The sequence below is a fragment of the Lissotriton vulgaris genome, chromosome 2_1 (assembly GCF_964263255.1).
Source record: "Lissotriton vulgaris chromosome 2_1, aLisVul1.2, whole genome shotgun sequence".
NCBI lineage: Eukaryota > Metazoa > Chordata > Amphibia > Caudata > Salamandridae > Lissotriton > Lissotriton vulgaris.
Genome location: NC_141687.1, coordinates 1,212,135,998 through 1,212,156,195, shown reverse-complemented (window position 1 = coordinate 1,212,156,195; position 20,198 = coordinate 1,212,135,998). Strand labels below are relative to the sequence as shown.

The following is a 20,198-nucleotide window of genomic DNA, read 5'->3' as shown; positions in this document are numbered from 1 at the left end:
TGACCTTTTTAGACTCCAGAAGCTGCATTTGTTTCTACCAACGTAAGGGAAGAATTGTTATCCCGGACAGTTAGTCCTTCTTCCAGCCATTGTGCCATATTACTTCGACCTGTTTGCTGTCCAAGTGGTCAGTTCCCATGCCTGAGGTAGATTTTTCCTCAATCCTAAGGATCAGTGCTGACATTTCCAAATTCACCACCACCATCTACTGCACTTCTGCACTTCTGCTGTAGCTCATAGCCAGGTTTATGTGAGGAAAGGTAGACTTGGGACACCAAAGTCTTAACCTGTAGGAACTAATGCTCCATGAGGGTAAGCACGCAGGTGGACCTTGTTGTCAAACTTTCATCAAAGGTCTCTTCCTGGCTGCGTACCTGCATCTACCTTTCCTTACCCCCATGGAACTATAAATAGGACGCTAATAAAGAAATGCAAAGATAGGGATCAATTGGATCAGTATGTATGGCTTGTATGAGTATGGTGAATGGAAGTTTCTCAACTGAAAGCACACAAATAGGATACTGATGGGATCCAACTAGCCCGGTGAGGCATTGCTGTGATGGTTGAAGGTTGTTGACCCCGTGATACAGAGGATACTGATTGCCATAGTGCATCCTCACCTGTTTTTACCTCCATCAGGAGCTGAAAACAAAGGTAACCTAGATTATTTTAAATCTAGGATCTCACCCAATAACTAAAGAGATCCCTTGGCTACCAAGGGCAAGCCCATCCAGATACACTAAATGTCTGGGCGACAACTCTATGAAGAAGCACGCCATTTGGAATTTCAGTGGGTGAGAGTCCTTTTAATTCCATAGGGTGATCCCTTTGGGCTTGTATGGAGAGATAGGCTAAGTAGGGTAGGGGCTTCCTCCTGTTTTTTTTGTATGATTACAAACTTCCTCATAATTTTGGCACCATTTGATAGATCTGTAAGAAACTTGGCGAAACTGAACTAGGAACAAATCATGCATAATCTATGCAGAATATACAAATGGCACCAATGGAATCAGCAAATGAACACTTTGTTGCAGGCCATATCTAATTTTGCAACCTTCCCAACTTTGATAAATCTGCATTCATTTTTTACAGTCAGAATGTTAGGCTCAGATCTGGAATCTCTGCTTTTGAGCAGATCCACCAATTGGCATCAATGTTGTTAGCAAACGGTTCAGAGAGCACCCTTTAACTTTCCTCACTCTCATGAAAGACCTGTACACAACTTGATATATGAAAAGTAAATGACATATTCCAGGCCTATGACAAATTAGATCCAGGTTTGTCAAATAATGCTAAAGACATAAAAAAAAAGTTTTCAATGTGATGTATTACCGAGTAAGTGATGCCAACTCTGTAGTTATGGTTATGTCTTATCTCTACTGAAAAGCCTTTTTTGGATTAATAATACGTTTAGTACCTTTTCATGATTATGCATTAAATTTGTCACACAGTTATTGCATCTACGTAAGTTTTAGAAAATCGAGTTTTGTGCAGATCTATCTGAGATGGGGTGTTGAAGTTAACAGGGCCTTGAAAAACTGACATTTATACTTTAAGTCCAAGATAAAGTGTGGGATTCAGCTCTATTTAAAAAAGCAGAATATAATGACACCAAACTAGGTTTGATGTAAATCCGTTTAGCTATTCAGAGATGGCTGCATTACAAAAATATGCGGGTGATCTTCAAGAATTTAATTATAAAAGTATCTTGCCAATTAATTTGTGCATATTTATATCCAAATGAGAAAAGAAATACATTTAAAAGGGCGATGACATTTTTTTATCTGTGTCAAATATGGAATGCATGGAACATCTGAAGATGTGGTAAATCTCGTTAGCTGGTCACAACTGAAAATGTTATCTTCCTATCTCCCGTCTACCTCTACCAGCAAAAATTCTAGAGAAACATATAAATCAGGAACTAGTCGCCTTCGTTGAAAACAATCATGTTCTGGACTCCACCTAGTATGGTTTCAGAGCCCAGCATAGCTGATACTGTTAGACTTGTTGGATGCTTTTGATTCTGTAGATCATGGTATTTTAATAAATCGGCTGCAAGAAGAAGGGGTAGCAGGCCTAGCTCTGGCACTCCTCAGGTAATTTTTTGCTTAATCGTGTACATTTTGTTGAAGTAGAAGGTTTTAAATCAAAATGTTTTAGGCTCCCATGTGGGGGGCCATAGGGCTCATCCTCGAGCCCCACCCTCTTTAACATTTATGTCGTTCCTCTGGCGTGTATGATCAAAACTCATGGTTTTGAATTGGTATCATACGCAGGTGACACCCAGATTATAGTATCGATTTCGAGCAGAAATCCTGATACAGACCAGAATTTTAAGCAGTGCATGAGATGTGTCAGTGAATGGATGGCTGAGAACTGTCTTAAGTTGAACTCAAACAAAACAGAAGTTCTACTTTTTGGGAGAGTTACATCATTCTGGTCCTCAGAATGGTGGCCATCGGAGTTGGGGACTTTCTCAACTCCAGTCACTAAGGACAAAAATCTTGGAGTCTTCATAGATACCACCCTATCCTTTTCCCATCATGTAAAAATGCTTACTGCATCTACCTATTACACTCTTGAGGAAAATTGTTCCATTTATACCTGCAGAATTGCAGAAAACAGTGGTAGCAGCTTTAGTTTTGTCGAAACTCGATTATTGCAATGGGCTACTGGTTGGAGCAAACATAACAGCAGTGGCAAAACTGCAGGTACTCCAAAATTCTACAGCTAGATTGTTTTTTGGATTAGCTAAATAATCATCATTTAAACATGCTCTTAACACCTTGCATTGGCTACCTGTCGAGAAGCGCATCAGGTTTAACGCAATTTGTATAAGGCGTTGCAGAATTCAGGCCCTACCTACCAATGGCACACCCCAGCACGTACACTACGGTGGGCCTCATTGAAGTTGGTGACAGTGCCATCCTCCCGTCTCCAGAGATGGGGCGGAAAAAGCTTCTTCAGTTTTACATCTAGATGGTGGAACAATCTACCTTTTCAATTAAAGAATTCTTCTGACCTATTGTCCTTTAGGAAAGGACTCAAGACCTGGCTATATAATCTATAATCTTCTTCAAATACTGGAAATCCAACATCTCTCTGGTGTTTATGTGTGACACTCCTGCAAGCACCTAGACGCCCTCGGGTAGTAGTGCGCTATACAAATATATAAATAAATACATATGAGATACAAATAGATTTACTGCACGCGATGTACAGGAGATAAGTCAGCCTCACCCAAGAGTTAATATTAAAAGGAAGGACTGTCAATGAAGGTAAACTACTTAGATGATGTGTATGATGCTCAAAGGTTCCTCTGAATGCATGAGGTGCAGAGAGATACTCAACGTTATTGGGATGTATTGTGATAAGTAAGTGGATGGATAACTGGAATACCTTATACTCACTATTTAGCCTGGCAGAAGAAGACTTTTTACTTTGTGTGGTCTGCATATGCCCAAGTCTGGCACACCTATAGGATTGTTATTTAAGGAACGACTTAAGAAACACCAAAGAGAAGTAAAAAGCAAATCGGCTTTACAACCAAAGTCAAAAAAACAGTTCATGTGCACTAAATGAGAGCATAAGTTAGGATGAAAGTTTACACAGTTGTGCTGTGACATAAATGGAACAAGCCCAAAGGCTACAGTTTAACTCATGCTCAATGTGTATTATTAAATTCAAAATATGCAAATGATTCAGCGAGCGCATTCTGGGTCCGCTTTAGGGTGGTGCAACCGGTGGCACTGACATTGGGGGGAGGGGGTGCTGTTTTTAAACAGAAAAAAGTTGTAAAAGCACCTGCTGCAGAGTTCCTTGTGTGTCCAGCAGTTTTCAGGCAGCAATAAAAATGTTGAGATCGATTTAGTGTTAATGCAGTGGAGATGCTGGAGTTTTTTTCGAGAGACAGTTTGACCCATCATAAAGCGGCTCAGAGGGTTAATATGCCTACTGAAAATAACTGTATTTTATGTAGAAAGCTCAGTAGATTGCTGTTTTTGTCTCAGAGTTCCTTTTTTACAGCAGCACATGTTACAATCCTAATTTAGGACAGTGACTTATGAATTTGTATCAAAGAGCTATATGCAAATGCATAATATAGGTTATGAGTTATGTAGTTTTCTGTAGTCTTTCATGATCTATTCCTAATGTTGCTATAAAAAAGGGCTCATTTGGGTAGATATACATTCCTATTAGTAAAGCCAACCCCAACCAGCACTTGAAAACAAACGAAATGTATGAAAAAGAGGGGCTATGGAGAGATGAGGGTACTGTTGGAGGGTGATGGTGAGAGAATGAGTGCAGGAAGTCATTGGTGGGGGGTGCCGAAAAGCGAGTGTTGTACCGGGTTCCCCAGCCCTAAAGCCGGCCCTACGCGCATTACCCACTAGAGGATGGTAAATGTACAGCTTCGGTCACCTAAGGGATGCATAGAGAATAATGAGTTTGAACTGAAGCTTGAGTTTATTGTGTAATTTGTCTTTTGGAATCAGTACCAGTTTTCACCAAGTGCGATACTGTATGAAAATTAGGTACCTTGAATGGTGGCTGTGGAGAGAAGATGACGCAGTCTACTCCAGTAATGTACTCTGAACTGTGTCTATGTGATAGACCTATTTTGTTCATATGCCAAAACTATTGGAAGATAAACATGTCTCAATTTCTCAAGTATGGGTTTAAAATAGTATTTGTAGTGTTTTCATTACAGTTAGTTACCTACATTTGCGGTCTGAACAGGTTTTTCGGCAGGCCTGTGTGCCCCTGCTGGTCTTGAGTCGTTCACTAGCTCTGTTTGTCTCTGCCTGGCTTGAGTTTTTTTGTTACAAATCTCAGTGTGCCGCTGTCTGCCTCGTGTTGTTTGCCTCCTTACGACAGCTGCAATTAGTTGTTTGCCAGATTCTGTTTGCCTCTTATCTCAACTAGATGCAATCATGTGTTTGCCAGCCTCTGGTTGCCAATGCAGGTCAACACTGTCCGCAGTTAGTTATTTGTAATACTTTGTTCACCATTGACAAACATGACATTTTAACTCTCCTCTCTTGTCCACCATGAATTGTTTGTAAGTTTGTGCTCGCCACAGCCCGCAATGAGATGTTTGCCTCTATATGCCACTGCCCAACCTGAACTGCTTTCCTGTTTCACCACTGCACACGATGAGTTGTTTGCCTATTTTTATTACCCACCATGAGCGGTTTGACTCTGTTTACCACTTCCCACCATGAGCGGGTTGACTCTGTTTACCACTTCCCACCATGAGCTGTTTGCCTCTGTTTCACCACTTCCCACCATGAGCTGTTTGCCTCTGTTTCACCACTTCCCACCATGAGCTGTTTGCCTCTGTTTCACCACTTCCCACCATGAGCTGTTTGACTCTGTTTCACCACTTCCCACCATGAGCTGTTTGCCTCTGTTTCACCACTTCCCACCATGAGCTGTTTGACTCTGTTTACCACTTCCCACCATGAGCTGTTTGACTCTGTTTACCACTTCCCACCATGAGCTGTTTGACTCTGTTTCACCACTTCCCACCATGAGCTGTTTGCCTCTGTTTCACCACTTCCCACCATGAGCTGTTTGACTCTGTTTCACCACTTCCCACCATGAGCTGTTTGCCTCTGTTTCACCACTTCCCACCATGAGCTGTTTGCCTCTGTTTCACCACTTCCCACCATGAGCTGTTTGACTCTGTTTACCACTTCCCACCATGAGCTGTTTGACTCTGTTTCACCACTTCCCACCATGAGCTGTTTGACTCTGTTTACCTCTTCCCACCATGAGCTGTTTGACTCTGTTTACCACTTCCCACCATGAGCTGTTTGCCTCTGTTTCACCACTTCCCACCATGAGCTGTTTGCCTCTGTTTCACCACTTCCCACCATGAGCTGTTTGCCTCTGTTTCACCACCTCCCACCATGAGCTTTTTTCCTTTGTTTGCCACTGTACATGGTGATCTGTTTGACTGTTTACCACTACCTACTCTGAGCAGTTTTCCTTTGTTCGCCACTGTACACGCTGATCTGGTTGCCTCTATTTGTTACCCACCATGGGTTGTTTGACTGTTTACAACTACATACCCTGAGCAGTTTTCCTTTGTTCTGCACTGTACTCTGTGAGCTGTTTGCCTCTGTTTCACCACTTCCCACCATGAGCTGTTTGCCTCTGTTTCACCACTTCCCACCATGAGCTGTTTGACCCTGTTTACCACTTCCCACCATGAGCTGTTTGCCTCTGCTTCACCACTTCCCACCATGAGCTGTTTGCCTCTGTTTACCACTTCCCACCATGAGCTGTTTGACTATGTTTCACCACTTCCCACCATGAGCTGTTTGACTCTGTTTACCACTTCCCACCATGAGCTGTTTGGCTCTGTTTACCACTTCCCACCATCAGCTGTTTGCCTCTGTTTCACCACTTCCCACCATGAGCTGTTTGCCCCTGTTTCACCACTTCCCACCATGAGCTGTTTGACTCTGTTTACCACTTCCCACCATCAGCTGTTTGCCTCTGTTTCACCACTTCCCACCATGAGCTGTTTGCCTCTGTTTACCACTTCCCACCATCAGCTGTTTGCCTCTGTTTAACCACTTCCCACCATGAGCTGTTTGACTCTGTTTACCACTTCCCACCATCAGCTGTTTGCCTCTGTTTCACCACTTCCCACCATGAGCTGTTTGACTCTGTTTACCACTTCCCACCATCAGCTGTTTGCCTCTGTTTCACCACTTCCCACCATGAGCTGTTTGCCTCTGTTTCACCACTTCCCACCATGAGCTGTTTGCCTCTGTTTCATCACTTCCCGCCATGAGCTTTTTTCCTTTGTTTGCCACTGTACATGGTGATCTGTTTGACTGTTTACCACTACCAACTCTGAGCAGTTTTCCTTTGTTCGCCACTGTACACGGTGATCTGGTTGCCTCTATTTGTTACCCACCATGGGTTGCTTGACTGTTTACCACTACATACCCTGAGCAGTTTTCCTTTGTTCTGGACTGTACTCGGTGAGATGTTTGCCTCTGTTCATCACTGCACACCATGAGTTGTTTGCAATTACCCACAATGAGTTGTTAGCCTCTGCCAACCTTGAGATGTTTTTGTTTTTTACTCAATTGTAGTGTAACTGCTTTTTTTTTTCTTCACAGTTTCTCCCCAGATCTTGAATATTTCTTCTGACGTCACTGTGAATGAGGGAAGCAGCGTGACACTGCTGTGCCAGGCGTTTGGCAGACCGGAGCCCACTGTCACGTGGAGGCATCTCACTGGCCGACGTAAGTGTGATCAGCTTAGGTTTAGCTGTGGTTGGCAGCCGGATGATGAGAGGGATCTGGGTTTCACAGGTACAGGTCCAGGTGGGAGGTGTGAACTGAAGGTTATTGTGCAGTGTCGGAAGATGTGGACATCCAGTGCATCCGCACATTAAAGAATGTCCACTTGTCGAGCATAGAGGGGTACAAACACGTTTTTTTCTTATACATTTTCATATGTTTGCAGTTATAGGTCATAAAGTATCCCTGTTCAGCTTTCCACAGGCAGAATATTTTCTACATTGCAAGATCATTTTTAACACAGAGCAAGTTAATTTTCACTCTATTCAAAGCGAGCCAAGCCTGAATATGTTTGCATAATATTTCTCTTCAAGTGTATGATTAGTAATGTTTTTCTAGGCCCAAGGGAAAAGTGAAAACCTTTGTAAGCTTTGTGAAGTTGAAAAGCTTTACACAAACCTTCGGGAAGGTTGTCAAATATAATTTAGTAGTTTGCACGCCCCTAATCAACAATTGCAAATGAGAGCAGTTTGCGCTGAATTTTACATATGTTTTCCAAGTACAGTATCGGATAGATGTAAGAGAACAAAGGCACAGTTCCTTTCTTGTGCAAAGACACCGTAGCAGAGTGCTTTTGATTTTCCATTTCCATTTTTTTGCCTCTTGTAAAGCTTCCATTCGCTCTGGTGTCCTGCTTGGTTGAGCTCTGATGTGTTGTTACAGATGTATACATTCGACTGGCCGGTAACTCCCAACTTCACAAGTAATCAGTAACCAGATAAATTAGAAATTAAAAGTACCGAAAGAAAGTAGGACTCATCAATCCACCCACCCCATTATCACCCACTGGATGTTTCACCAGCTCAAAGTAGACAAAATGTGCAAGTGGAAAAAAACAGTAATGAGGAATAACATGAAAGGCTCTCTGCAGAAAGACAATTTCTGTGTGCTCTCCCCCATTAATGAATGCAAAGTTCATAGTGACCCAGCATTCCTGAATTCCAGAAGTACTAATACCCACAGTATTGGTACTTCCGTCTTGGAGGATACCAAAGAGGAGCATCCTGCATTACTTTTAATGGAGCCTAAGAGACAGTGGAGCACGCGCATCCAAATTGTAAATTGCAAATACCTAAGTCCGTGATTGCGTTTAAATAAAGTCATCTTTTTTTTGTTGAGCAGCCCGTTTTACTAAAAGGAAAAGGAGATGCTTTACAAAAAGTCAAATTAAATATTTTCTTTTAATCTTTTAAGACCAGGCCGGCCACGTAGTTCCAGTGAAACGCACACACTGCTATTTTGGCATTGTGGCGGGTGCTGCAGCCAGCAGCACCCGCTGCAATGTTAAATGGCAAGTTATACGACCACTATGGTGGTGGTTGCATCCTAATTTGTAGTGCGGGACTGCGGCATGCATGGCAGGTGGTCCCGATCCCCACCACGATGGCGACCGCCATCATAATGACCCCCAAAGTTTCCAGCAGATGACTCTAGCCAGGATAAGTGATTCCATAGCTGAAGTCAGACACTGGCCATTGAGCTTTGCCTAGTGATAGTACCAAATAGTAGGAATAGGCCAGAAACATTGCCTTTTGTACAATGTGGAGAGAGCTTCAAAGGACAAATTACACTTTAACTAGAGTGCTAAAAATCCCTGCCTCTTCCGGAGCCTAGCTGTATGATGTGTCATCTTTGACCCTTTTTCATTAAATATAATGTGCATGGTCCATTAGGGTGGCGTGCAAAGGTAACATGATTTTAAATATTTATTTATTTGCAAACTTTTCCATCTGGAAAAATAAATTGACTCAAGCACTTTGAAATGTTTGAAAAAGTTTGGAAAATTTGGAGTAGGAAACGTTTGCATGGTTTTCAAATTAACCAGCACGTTCTCAGCTAATAGAATAAAGTGTGTTGAAATATATTTAATGCAGGTTTGGTTGCGGTTATTTCACTAAGTGCCAATAAATGACAAGGAATCGTGAAATACGGAAAAGTGTTGGTCTAATATGAATTTCATCATCATAATGACGGCCACTATATCATTCCACAGAGCTTTACCGTTGGGATGATGCTGCATGAAGGCCCAACAGAACGGTTACATAAATTATGTGGCAAAAACACATCCATATGAACTACAAATATTTTTGTGAAATCTGCAAATTGGGCGGCAAATGTTCTACATCTATAATTATACAATAAATGCTGACAAACTATTTTTGTGCAATGTAAAGAGTTTCTTGTCGAAAGGATTTTACTTCTCATTAAAAAAATAAAAAAGAATAATTAATTAAGAAATTGGAGTACTAAAGCTTGAACCGTGGAAGAATTGGCAAATCTTTCTGTGGGTCACAGTATTGGGATTCAGAAAGCACAGAGCGCTGTGTAATGTATGAAAATATCACGAACGCCTGGAGAATTCCTTCAAAGCAGGAGATTTAATTTATATCCACACTACATAAACACATTTAGTAAATCAAATCAGGCGTGTACAGCAAAGAAATAAGGTAAAAAGAGAGATGAATAGACAGGAAAAACTATATTTTGTGCTCTTTTATGGAAATACAGCTTTTTAATTTGTCTCTGATTTGGTTTTGGGTAAGACCCAAGTGCTGGTGTGAAGCTCTACACAAATTTCCTGTCGAGTAGATCCTTCTGCGAGTCTGCCTCCTACCTCTCTGCACTGCACTGCACTGCACTGCACGTGCAGAGTTTTGGTTCTGGTGTATTAAAAATCATGTCAGAAGCACCAACTCCTCATTAGTTTGTGAATATTATGGGGAAGGGAGACAACTTCATCATCATTGGGTGGATGGGAGCTAAGACAAGGGCATTGGTGGATGGATCGGAGGATAAGCATAGGTGTAGATGACATGGTGTGAGATAAATGTAACGGCATATATGTGTAGATAGATGAGTACATTATGCATTGATAAGTGGGTGATCAATGGAGTGAGTACCAGACATTGCTTTGAGGAGATTGATATGGAAGAGCTATGTCCCACTCAACTCTGCATAGACTCGTTGAGGTATACAATAATATCCGCATTAATGACAGATAACCTGAAGAATTGTTTTTTTCATCCTTACTAGGCTTGAACCATTTAATTGGGTACTGTAAGCATCACCACCAAACACATTGTTCTACACCCTCATAGTCAATGAGCGAAACCTGAATTCAATATTATTTTGTGTTAGGCAGCATATACATTGTAAAACAAGACATCACAAAGAAATCCAGAATGCCCTACAATGCTCTATCACTGACGTATAACTGCAATGGTACTCTAGCACGCTAAAACAGATCTGACACGTATAGCTATGGAGTGGAAAATGAAGGTTTTGATCACTATTGGAACTAATCAAATTTACAGTGCTGTTTATTGCTTGACAAAATTGTGAACTTAAAATAGTGCTACTGCTAATGAATGTATAATGATGCTGTTTAAGATTTGTGCATGGGTAAATGTTGGGTAAACACAATAATGAGGATATGACTGGGCACTGCATGCCCCATTTGAGCGAGTGTATTGATAAAGACTCCGTTTTTTTCCTACACAGGAGCTAATTTAGGGCCTCATTTATAAGTTGGTGATATGTATCCATCACAATGGCGAGCTAGTACACATACTGCCAATATGAAGCTCCACCTGCCTGAATTAAATGTGAGTGAACCTTCAGTTGGGCTATGATGGTGACTACTCCAATATCGCAATAGCCACGCCTCTATGCTCTCATGATGGAGTAAGGTCCGTCGGATAAATGGCTACTTGTCCGCCCAAGGACTCACAATGATAGGGGAGCATTATTTTTTTTTCAGTTTTCAAAAAGAAAATCATTTTCACGATTATCTTTTTGAGAAAAAAAGTTGGTGCACTATGCTGACCCAGTCCTGCAGCAAACAGTGGATTACATTGAGGTGCATCGCCATGATGTTGGTTCCTGTCAATGCTTTATAAATGTCAGACTACTTTGCAGTCCTTTATAAATTTGGCAAGCATCCCTCCACCATGCGGACCGATGTATTTGGTCTGTTCCCATGGTGGGACTGTGGGACGTACCCCAAGCTAGAGCTGGAGCCCTTATTCTCTGAATAATTTGCCGTACAAAATAATGACTGAGCTGTTTTAAGGCACGGACAAAGAGGGTGGTTGCCTAGAGCATCTACTTTCTAAGGGCACCTGTTAAAATGACCATAACAGTAAGAAGCAAAAAATAAACCATAACAACAGATTCTTTGTTAATTTGACAACTGGGCATGTTCTTCTCAGAAGTTTCATATGCATACCAATTACATTTAAAAATAACATGTTAAACCTGTCTCTCTCTCCTTACACCACTTCTACCTCACTCCTCACTCCTTACCTTCTTCTCTCATTTTTCTTATCACTATATTTCTGTCTGTGTATTGTACTTCCCACCGTCTCTCTCTTTCTATCCTACCTAGAGCTACCTCACCTCTCTCTTAACAAACCTCTCTCTGACCCACCTCTCTCTTTCTCTCATGATGACACTTCTCTCACTGCCACTCTCTGTGGCCACTGCTTCATCTCTTCCTCTCTACTCCTTCTACTCCAATGCGCTCTCTCCATCTCACCACTGTATCTGTACATCTCTTCGATTTTAATCTCATCTCCCTTTCGTCTCTCTTAAATCCATCTCACCTCTATCTCATCTTCATTTCTTTCTGTACCTCACCCCTTTGTCTCTCTGAATCTCAATCTCAATCTGGAGTGGCCTCTCTCTACCTCTTTCAACCTTTCTCGAACTCACCAACCTCTCTTAACCTGACTCCCTTTAACTCAAATCTCTCTCACAAAGACATCACTTGTTAACCCACTGCTCTCTCTCACTTTCTAACCTCTCAATTTACCTCACAATTCATTCGCCGCTTCCCTGTCTTGCTACCTGTTTCTCTTGCTACCTTACTCCTGTTTTGAAACTTATTTGTCTATTGCTCTCCATACATCACAGCTCTCTACCTCTTTATCATCATCTCCTCTCTTTATTTATTCTACTTTTGTCTCACCACCTCACCTCTTTTCTCTCTATACTTCATTGTTCTGCCCTTCAAACCCTTCTTTCTGCATCACTAATCTCTTTTCCTGATCCAAATTTCTACTCCTCTTCTCATTTTCCTTTCTTGCTACCTCACTTTGCATCAGTCTACTTCTCTCACTACCTCACCTCCCTGCCTGTCTACCTCCACATATTCTGCATTTATCTCTTCCTGACTCACCTCACTTTCTACCATAGCTGTTTCTCTATCTCACATAGGTGTACCCCACTACTGTCTCTCTTCATTTACTTCTCTCTATCCTTAGTTCTCACCACCATGCGCATCCCCGCCCCTAACTCTCTTTCTCTACCTAACTATTCATCTTCCTGCATCTCTGTGTCTATTTCTCAGGCTACCTCACCGTTTCCTCTTTACCTTATGTCGCCCCTGCCTCACATATCTCCCTACTTCATCTTTACTGCATCACTATCTCACTCCTCTGTTTACTCACTCCTTCCTTTAAACCATTTTCCTAGCTTACCTACCATTCTTTTGCTTGTAGACTCCCATTTCTCTTGAAAGAGAGGAGAGTCACTGTCTAGTTATAGGAGTGTAGAAAGATGAAGGACAAGTAAGGGAAAGAGAGTTAAGAACAGAATATCCAGATTTCATGTTCTAGAATGGTGAAAATATTGCAGTGTTTTATGTGACCTTTTGGAGCAAGAACACTAGATGAGAAGGATGACACATTTGTAATTGTGAATATTCAACAATCAAAGCAACAATTTCAAGTGATATTTGCTTATGTCATATTTTTTTAATTAGACACTAGTCCACCAAACATCATGTCACCTTGATTCTGTGTTATGATAGTGAAAGGAACAGGCAATATAAACAAGGAGTTCCAGGAAAATATTGTTGCAAGAAAAAAAAGTTTCTATGACCAAAAAAACATGTCTTAATCAATGCTTTTCAAGATTTATTTTGGTTCCATTTTAATGGCAGGTGCCTGTCAGCTTGATATTTCAGCCATTTTTTATATCCTCAATGACTTGAAATAGCTGAAAACCTGTAATAAACTAAAAGTTGTTCTCAGGAGGAGTATCTTAAATATGTCTTGCACACGCCCCTCAAAATTCCTAGTTCTTAACATGGCACTGAATGGTGGTTAAAATAATTGGGGGAAGTGCACTTTAGGCCTGCTGCTTTTGATTTGGAATGTGGCCAGAATTCCACAAAAATGGGCGAGCTGGAACTAAAGAACTTCCTCACTTAAATGACATCTTAATTCTGCAGTAAACATGGACATCGTCCATATGGAAAATTGCTGGATGTGAGAAGTTGCCCGGGTGTATGCTGTCCACTAATTAAAGTGGGCTCCTTGCACCAGTTCAAACGACCCTTATTATGTATGAGGTAAAAGATACCCTTTAGAAAGCTATCCTAGTGGTAGCTGTGGAGAGCAGCCTTCAGGCTTAATCTTGAAGGAATATAAAGCAGCTTGTTTTACCAGAAACAGTTGTAAGTAGCAAAATACACAGGGGGACACCAGACAATATACTAAAATAGTGGTATAAGTACCACGACTGGAGTCGAGACAGTGTCTAGAACACGTGGAATTGCTGGGACCCCAAGGAACCACACAAGTTGAGTAAACAGGGACCCCACAGAGGATGGGTGTAGTGTACTAATACGACTGCGGGCTACGTACAATTCTATGGGGAAGTTGCAGTTAAAGTTTTAAAGTTTAGGGACCCTTCTTGGTGAACTTCGAGGAAACCCGTTGGAACTTAGGAGGTTGGAGAGCCACTTCACCCTTGGATATGGGAATACCCAAGTTACCTATCCCTGGAGAGCCGGGTGCATAGGTCTGATGTGGTGTCGGAAACCGCCATCGTTTTCAATGGAGGGTTGCAAACAAGAGCTGCTGCCGGGAAGGAAGAAAGTGTACAGTGGAATCCAAGGTTGGATTTGTGATAAAAGGAACTTGAAAGCAGAGGGGACAGAGTCTGGGTCACTTCAGGGTGACCAGGGGATCAGTGGACGAATGCCCACTGATGTTGCGTGCTTCAGGTGCGAAGAAGGGATACTTGACTCTGAAGCCACGAGGACCAGGAGATGTCAACGACAACCAGGAGCAAAATGTAAGCTGTCCCATGAAGGATTGTTACTAAAGACAGGGGTCCCTAGAAAACTAATATTGGTAATCAAATTAACATACGCTAAATAGACAGTATGCTCTTTGTCCAGCCGGACAGAGTTTATTTAATCAGTGTAGGTGATAACAAAATTATTATCAATTAGGGGGCACAACCTGTGACCCACACAAACAGGAAAAACAACAATAGGAAAAAGAAAATTCAGGAAAAAAGAGAAGGGGTCTGTTTTCTAGTAATAAGTAGACAGACTTGATTGTATATAAGTACCATTGCGCAAAACATTCGGAATTTTTAAGGCATATGGTACATTAGTGTCGACGTTTCGATCCCTTAACTAAGATGTATGGGACCATCTTCAGGACAGTAGTATTAAAGCATGCCTGTCTTAAATACATGTAAATCCGTGAGGGCGGGTGATTGCACTTCCAGGGTGCAATTAGGTCTCAGTCGGTCCTATCCAAGGGGTGGGAGTGTTATCCCAAAAGCAATAGTCGGTATAGGCTGGTTGTCGGGCAAGGATTTCAATGAAATAAAGCCGTCGCTCGTAGCGGGATACGGCTGAATCGAGTAAATACTCGAGGAGGAAGCCGGTCGGCGTCCTACTGCGGTGATCGCTCATGTCGAGTGCTGAGGGGTCGGTGTCCTGCTGGAGCACCAACAAGCCTTGGCAACATCAACCCAAGCAGGAAGGTCAAGCAGGATACTGTGTAGACCTGCAAGGTCCAGGGGACTCACCAAGCAATGGGGAGTCAGGGCATGTCTGGAGCAACCAGGAAAGCTCAACAGAATTCAAAATGACCCTCAGGAGGACCCACAGGCCAAATGACCAGGATTCGCGAGGGGACTTTGAGCAAAATCACAAAGCACCAGCCCACTGAGCACTCGTGTGAGGAGGCTGAAGTTGTTTGGGTTATGCAGTCCCAACAGGGATACTGGCCTCATACTTGGTGAGAGGGTACCTCAGCCTCAAGGAACTTTGTAACCCACCTCCAGTGTGGCTGGGGCCTTTGGAGTCCAGAGGAGCTCAGGATTAGCAGAACTGTCAGTTGCGTTACAGTGCCTGCGAATGCAGGGGAGTGACTCCTTCACCCCAAGGGAGATTTCTCAGATGTCCTTAATGGTTCACTGGTCCTGCACAGTGCCTGCATGGTGCAAGGGCACAGACAATGCTTTGGACAGAGAGGGAGATGAAGTTGAGCCCAGTCGAAGTCCAGCAAAGTCTAGAGTGTCCAGACGGTCGAAGGTGAGTGGTTTCTTGTTCAGAATCTTGTCCATGTCAAATCTAACGTCCTACTGCCAGGTAAGCCCTTATGTACCCAAGGAAGATGGTTGGAAAGGTTCAGGGAACCCTCCTAGGGGACGGGTCGGGACAGAGGGAAGATTACTCCCATGTCCTTTGTCCAGTTTTGTGTCAGAGCAGGAGCCAACTGTTCCCAGAACTGGTTTGAGCTGGACTATGCACAGGGACACCAAGTGTGCCCCAGATGCGGACATTCAGGCACTTTGGAATTGCACCCACCCAGCACCAATACACTAAATCCTGTCTGGGAGGTGGTCACACCTCCCTGTGACAGCATGCCTATTGTCCTGCCTTTCCCTGCTCGAGCTTGGCTCAGAAGCAGGAGGGCAGAAATGTGCCTTTGGCCAGCAGCAACCATTTTGTTTTGCCTGGATCGAGAAGGCTGTCACCTGAAAGATCAGTGACCCCACAAAGCTAGCTTCAGAAGGGTGGAATCTTACCTCCCACACTGGTTACTGGTGTGGAGGTATGATTCCAAGGTGTTTGCTACCAAACACAACATGTTATGTTTCAGCCATTTTTGAGATAGCATTTACCACAAGGTTATAATGCACCTCTATCTATATGTCTGGCTGAGTCACAGACAACCCAGGAGAATGGCCTACAAAGACTTCAGAGGAGCTCAGCTCATGCAGGGGCACCCTCTCACGTAAAACCTATCAGCCTGCCTTCAGGATTGTTAAGGCCTGCTATGGGGTGACTTATATGTTTAAAGTGTGGTGACCTATAGATATAGAGAACCTATATCTAAGGGAAGTGGTGCGATCACCAGCTTACACAGGCTGCAATGACAGACCTGTAGCACCATTTTGCATGGCCACTCATGGGTGGCATAATACATGCTTAAGGCCATGGGAGGCCTCTGGGGTACCTATGCCCTGGGTACATGTTTACCATATACTAGAGAATTATGAGGGTACCCCAGTATCCAATCTGGAGTGTACCTAAGTACATGTCATTACATTTTAGGGAGAAAGCAGATGAACTGGGGTCCTGATTAGCAGGATCCCAGTCAGGCTAGTCAAAAAAGCAGCAAAACAACATGAAAAAGTGGGGGTAACCATGCAGTCAGCTCCTACCTCCCTAACAGGGTACAAAAGCTATGCAAGTTAGCTACCAAGTTAAATGTCACACAAAGCAGTAGTGGTCTGCAGATAGCTTGCAGAATTGGAAATGGAAACAACATCAAAAACAAAGCTTGGGAAAATCTTCATGAACACTTACTAATGTGCAATATCATCTTACTCAACTATACAAAAGAAATTTGATGGGCTGTCAAAATTGTTAGCCACCATTAGACATTCCATGAACATGCCCTAGATAAGAGCAGTTGGATTGGAATCTGAAGGCAACTTAAATTGTAAAATGGCAATTGGGGAAACGAAGCAGACCAAGTATCTGCATTAAAATCACATCTACTCCAACATCATTGTCCAAAATTGATGGAAAGCACCTGATGAAATTCTTCACAAATGAAAACTCTTGAAAAAACTGCTCCCTCAACTCCATTGTATAATGCACGAGATGTGAGCTTTGTAATCGATTATATCCTCCTAAGAGAATGATGCAAATTGAAAGCCTGAGGATAGTAGGAAAGTGAAAACAGTTCACAATGCCCTACTTTTGGATGTCAAACACAACATATTCAATGAAACAAGAGATGTCCAGGATACCAATTGCACCTGAGAAAATATCAGCAAGGTGAGGGTAAAATGGAGTTAGTCAATGGAATCCAAAATAGAAGAATGTGAAAATGACTCGGAAACCATTGAGCGCACATTGAAGGTAACTGAAAACACAAACCAACAAATAGAAGTAGAAGGACGCCTTATGGATTTCTTATTACAACTAGTATCAGAAATAGTAAAAAAAAAAAAAAGAAGAAAACCTACCCATTCAACTGTGGGAAGGCAGGATGGTTTGACAAAGTCTGTAATCATACAATGGAGTAAATGAAAGATTTAGCAGTCTGCTGCTGCGCCCGCAGTCAGAATAGCCAGAAAGGATTACAAACTATTAATCAAAGCCCAAAAGCATGAAGCTCTCTTGGTATAAAGGCGAGCATTCAAAAATGCAGCTTTGAGATTGACTCAAGATCTTTCTGTAAAAAAAATATAGGTGAAGGTCTAGGCTCGAGAAGCAAATATTTCAGAAGATTCCTGAATACATCCCTTCAGCAAAGTATTTTGCTCTAATATTCCAGTTAACATCAACAAAACAGGCTATAATTGCTTGCCTGGAATTGACAGCAAAGAGATAGTTGAAACGATCCCTGAGGAACTTTTCAAAGACATTGTCGCTGATGAAAATATGACAGTAGTCAACGCATTAACATAATTCAAGGTATCGCAGATCTAATATAGCCCCTCAGGAGTCTTCAAACATAATGCTGGTCGAAAATTCTATCTTCAATATTTCTTAGGTTTGCCACATCCAGCATGTGCCCACCATCAAGTATCAGCATCACTGTATATAATGAAGGCCCGAAGATGACGCAAAGTCATATAGACCAATGTGTCTAATTGATATTGACTGAAAATTGGTTTCTAAACTACTACTCAGATCATTAGAAGCCTAGATAAAAGATGCAAACATACTAAGCCACATACAGGGTGGCTTCAGGAAAGGTCTCCAGATTATTGACCAAATCTATGCTTTTTTACATTTCATGCACAGTAAAAACAGATAGCAAATTAAATTGCCTTTTCAAAGTTTCCATCTTCCTTTGATCTACTATCAAGGCAAAGACTGTGGGGAAAACTATCAGGGATGGTAATGTTTGCTGCTGAATATTATAAGGTTGTTGTACACTGAAACTTCATAAAAAGTGAGGATTAATCAAAAAGGAGGCCTTAGCAGGTGTTTTGCTACATTGAACGGGGAGAGATAAGACTGTATATCTGCTTCAATACTTTTTTCCCTGTATACAACTGATCTATACAAGGACATACTAAAGGTGAACAAAGCAAAACCAAAGAGGGTGATGGACGGAGTGTTGAACATTGCAAGCACTCACCCCCAATTAACTGATCTGGGTTTAATCCATCATCATTCTTTAGCTCACTCCGCCACCCCAGTTCAGACATGGCCATATGCAAATCAGTCTGACCCTGTGCCTCATGGGAAAAGTCCAGCCCGGACTGCCAAGCCATATCTTCCCTGGATTGGAAACAAGCATCCTGGGACCGGTTTCTGGCTAATCAGCCATCATCTGCCAGGCTAGCTTGAATCCAGTGGCAAAGTGAGCAAGGGACCCACGTCTGGGCATACCCAGCCAACTTAGGGCGAACAAAGCAAAACCAAAGGGGATGATGGACGGAGTGTTGGACATTGCAAGCACTTACCCCTAGTCAACTGATCTGAAAACGCTCCTGGTCCATATGCGCTTCCTGGGGACCTCTTTCTGGCTGGGGACAGGGGGACAGGGAAGACCCATAAAATTACAGACCAATAAGCTTAATCGATGCCATGCAAAAACTGGTAAGTAGGGTCATCCTCCATAGAATACAGACTTGGGCTGAAGATGAAGATGTTCTTTCCCAATACCAGCTGGGTTCAGGTCTAAGACAGGAACGATCGACCAAGTTTTTAGATTATTACTCATATATTGGAAGGTCGTTGTCATTGGCAAGGGTAGCCTTTACCTTGCATTTTTTGACTAGAAAACCGCGTTTGACCTTGTACCCATGATAAGACTATGGCAGACGTTGAGGGACTTGGGTATTCGTCCCTTAGTACTTAATTTCTTAACCTGCCTACATGAAGGAAATTACGCGCAAGTGAGATGGGGGCACCAAGGGGAAGTCACTGAGAAGGTCCCAGTCGGCAGAGGAGTCCGCTGCGTCCTAGCAACCACCCTGTTCTCTTTATATGTTAACGGGGTGGTGAGATTTCTACAGGAGGACTCGGCCGATGCGCCAATTCTGGCTGGGCGACAAATTCCCAACCCTCTTGTTCGCCGACGACACCTTGTTGGTGTCAAAAACTCCATCTGGCTTACAAAAATTTCTAAACAGATATCAATCATTTTGTGATTCTCAGGGTTTAGTTATTAACACCACTAAAACAAAATGTATGGCTTTTAACCCTTGCAAGTCTTTTAAAAACAACTTAATGCTAAATGACACCTTATTGGATAGAGTAAATATGTTTGATTATTTAGGCATAAGGCTTTCTGAAAAATGCATTGGAAGCCCCACTTAGCAAAGATGCTCATGAACCATAAGCGTGTAGTCGGGGCTTTAAGGAAAGAACACCAGTCCTCGTATAGTAGGCCGGTTGCACCAGCCCTCGCAATTTATGATGCCAAAGCAGCCAGCCCCACCCTGTACTGTGCGGAGCTTTGGGGCTTTGAAGACATTGAGGATATCTCCAGATCTGAGCACAAGCTCATGATGGACTTGGTGATGCTTCCTTGAAATACCCCCCTAACTCCCCTAATGTTTGACATGGGTAGCTGGCCGCATAGGAATATT

At 42.5% G+C, this 20,198-nt stretch overlaps 1 protein-coding gene across 2 annotated transcripts in view; it reads left to right on the top strand.

Moving 5' to 3' along the window:
• LOC147732399 (opioid-binding protein/cell adhesion molecule-like) overlaps positions 1 to 20,198 on the top strand; it is a 2,769,197-nt gene that overhangs the window by 2,404,651 nt on the left and 344,348 nt on the right. For both annotated transcript variants that reach the window (XM_086956934.1, XM_086956933.1), the window contains one exon: positions 7,143 to 7,268. In XM_086956934.1, coding sequence (XP_086813060.1) covers positions 7,143 to 7,268 — 126 coding nt within the window. The remainder of the gene's footprint in view (positions 1 to 7,142; positions 7,269 to 20,198) is intronic.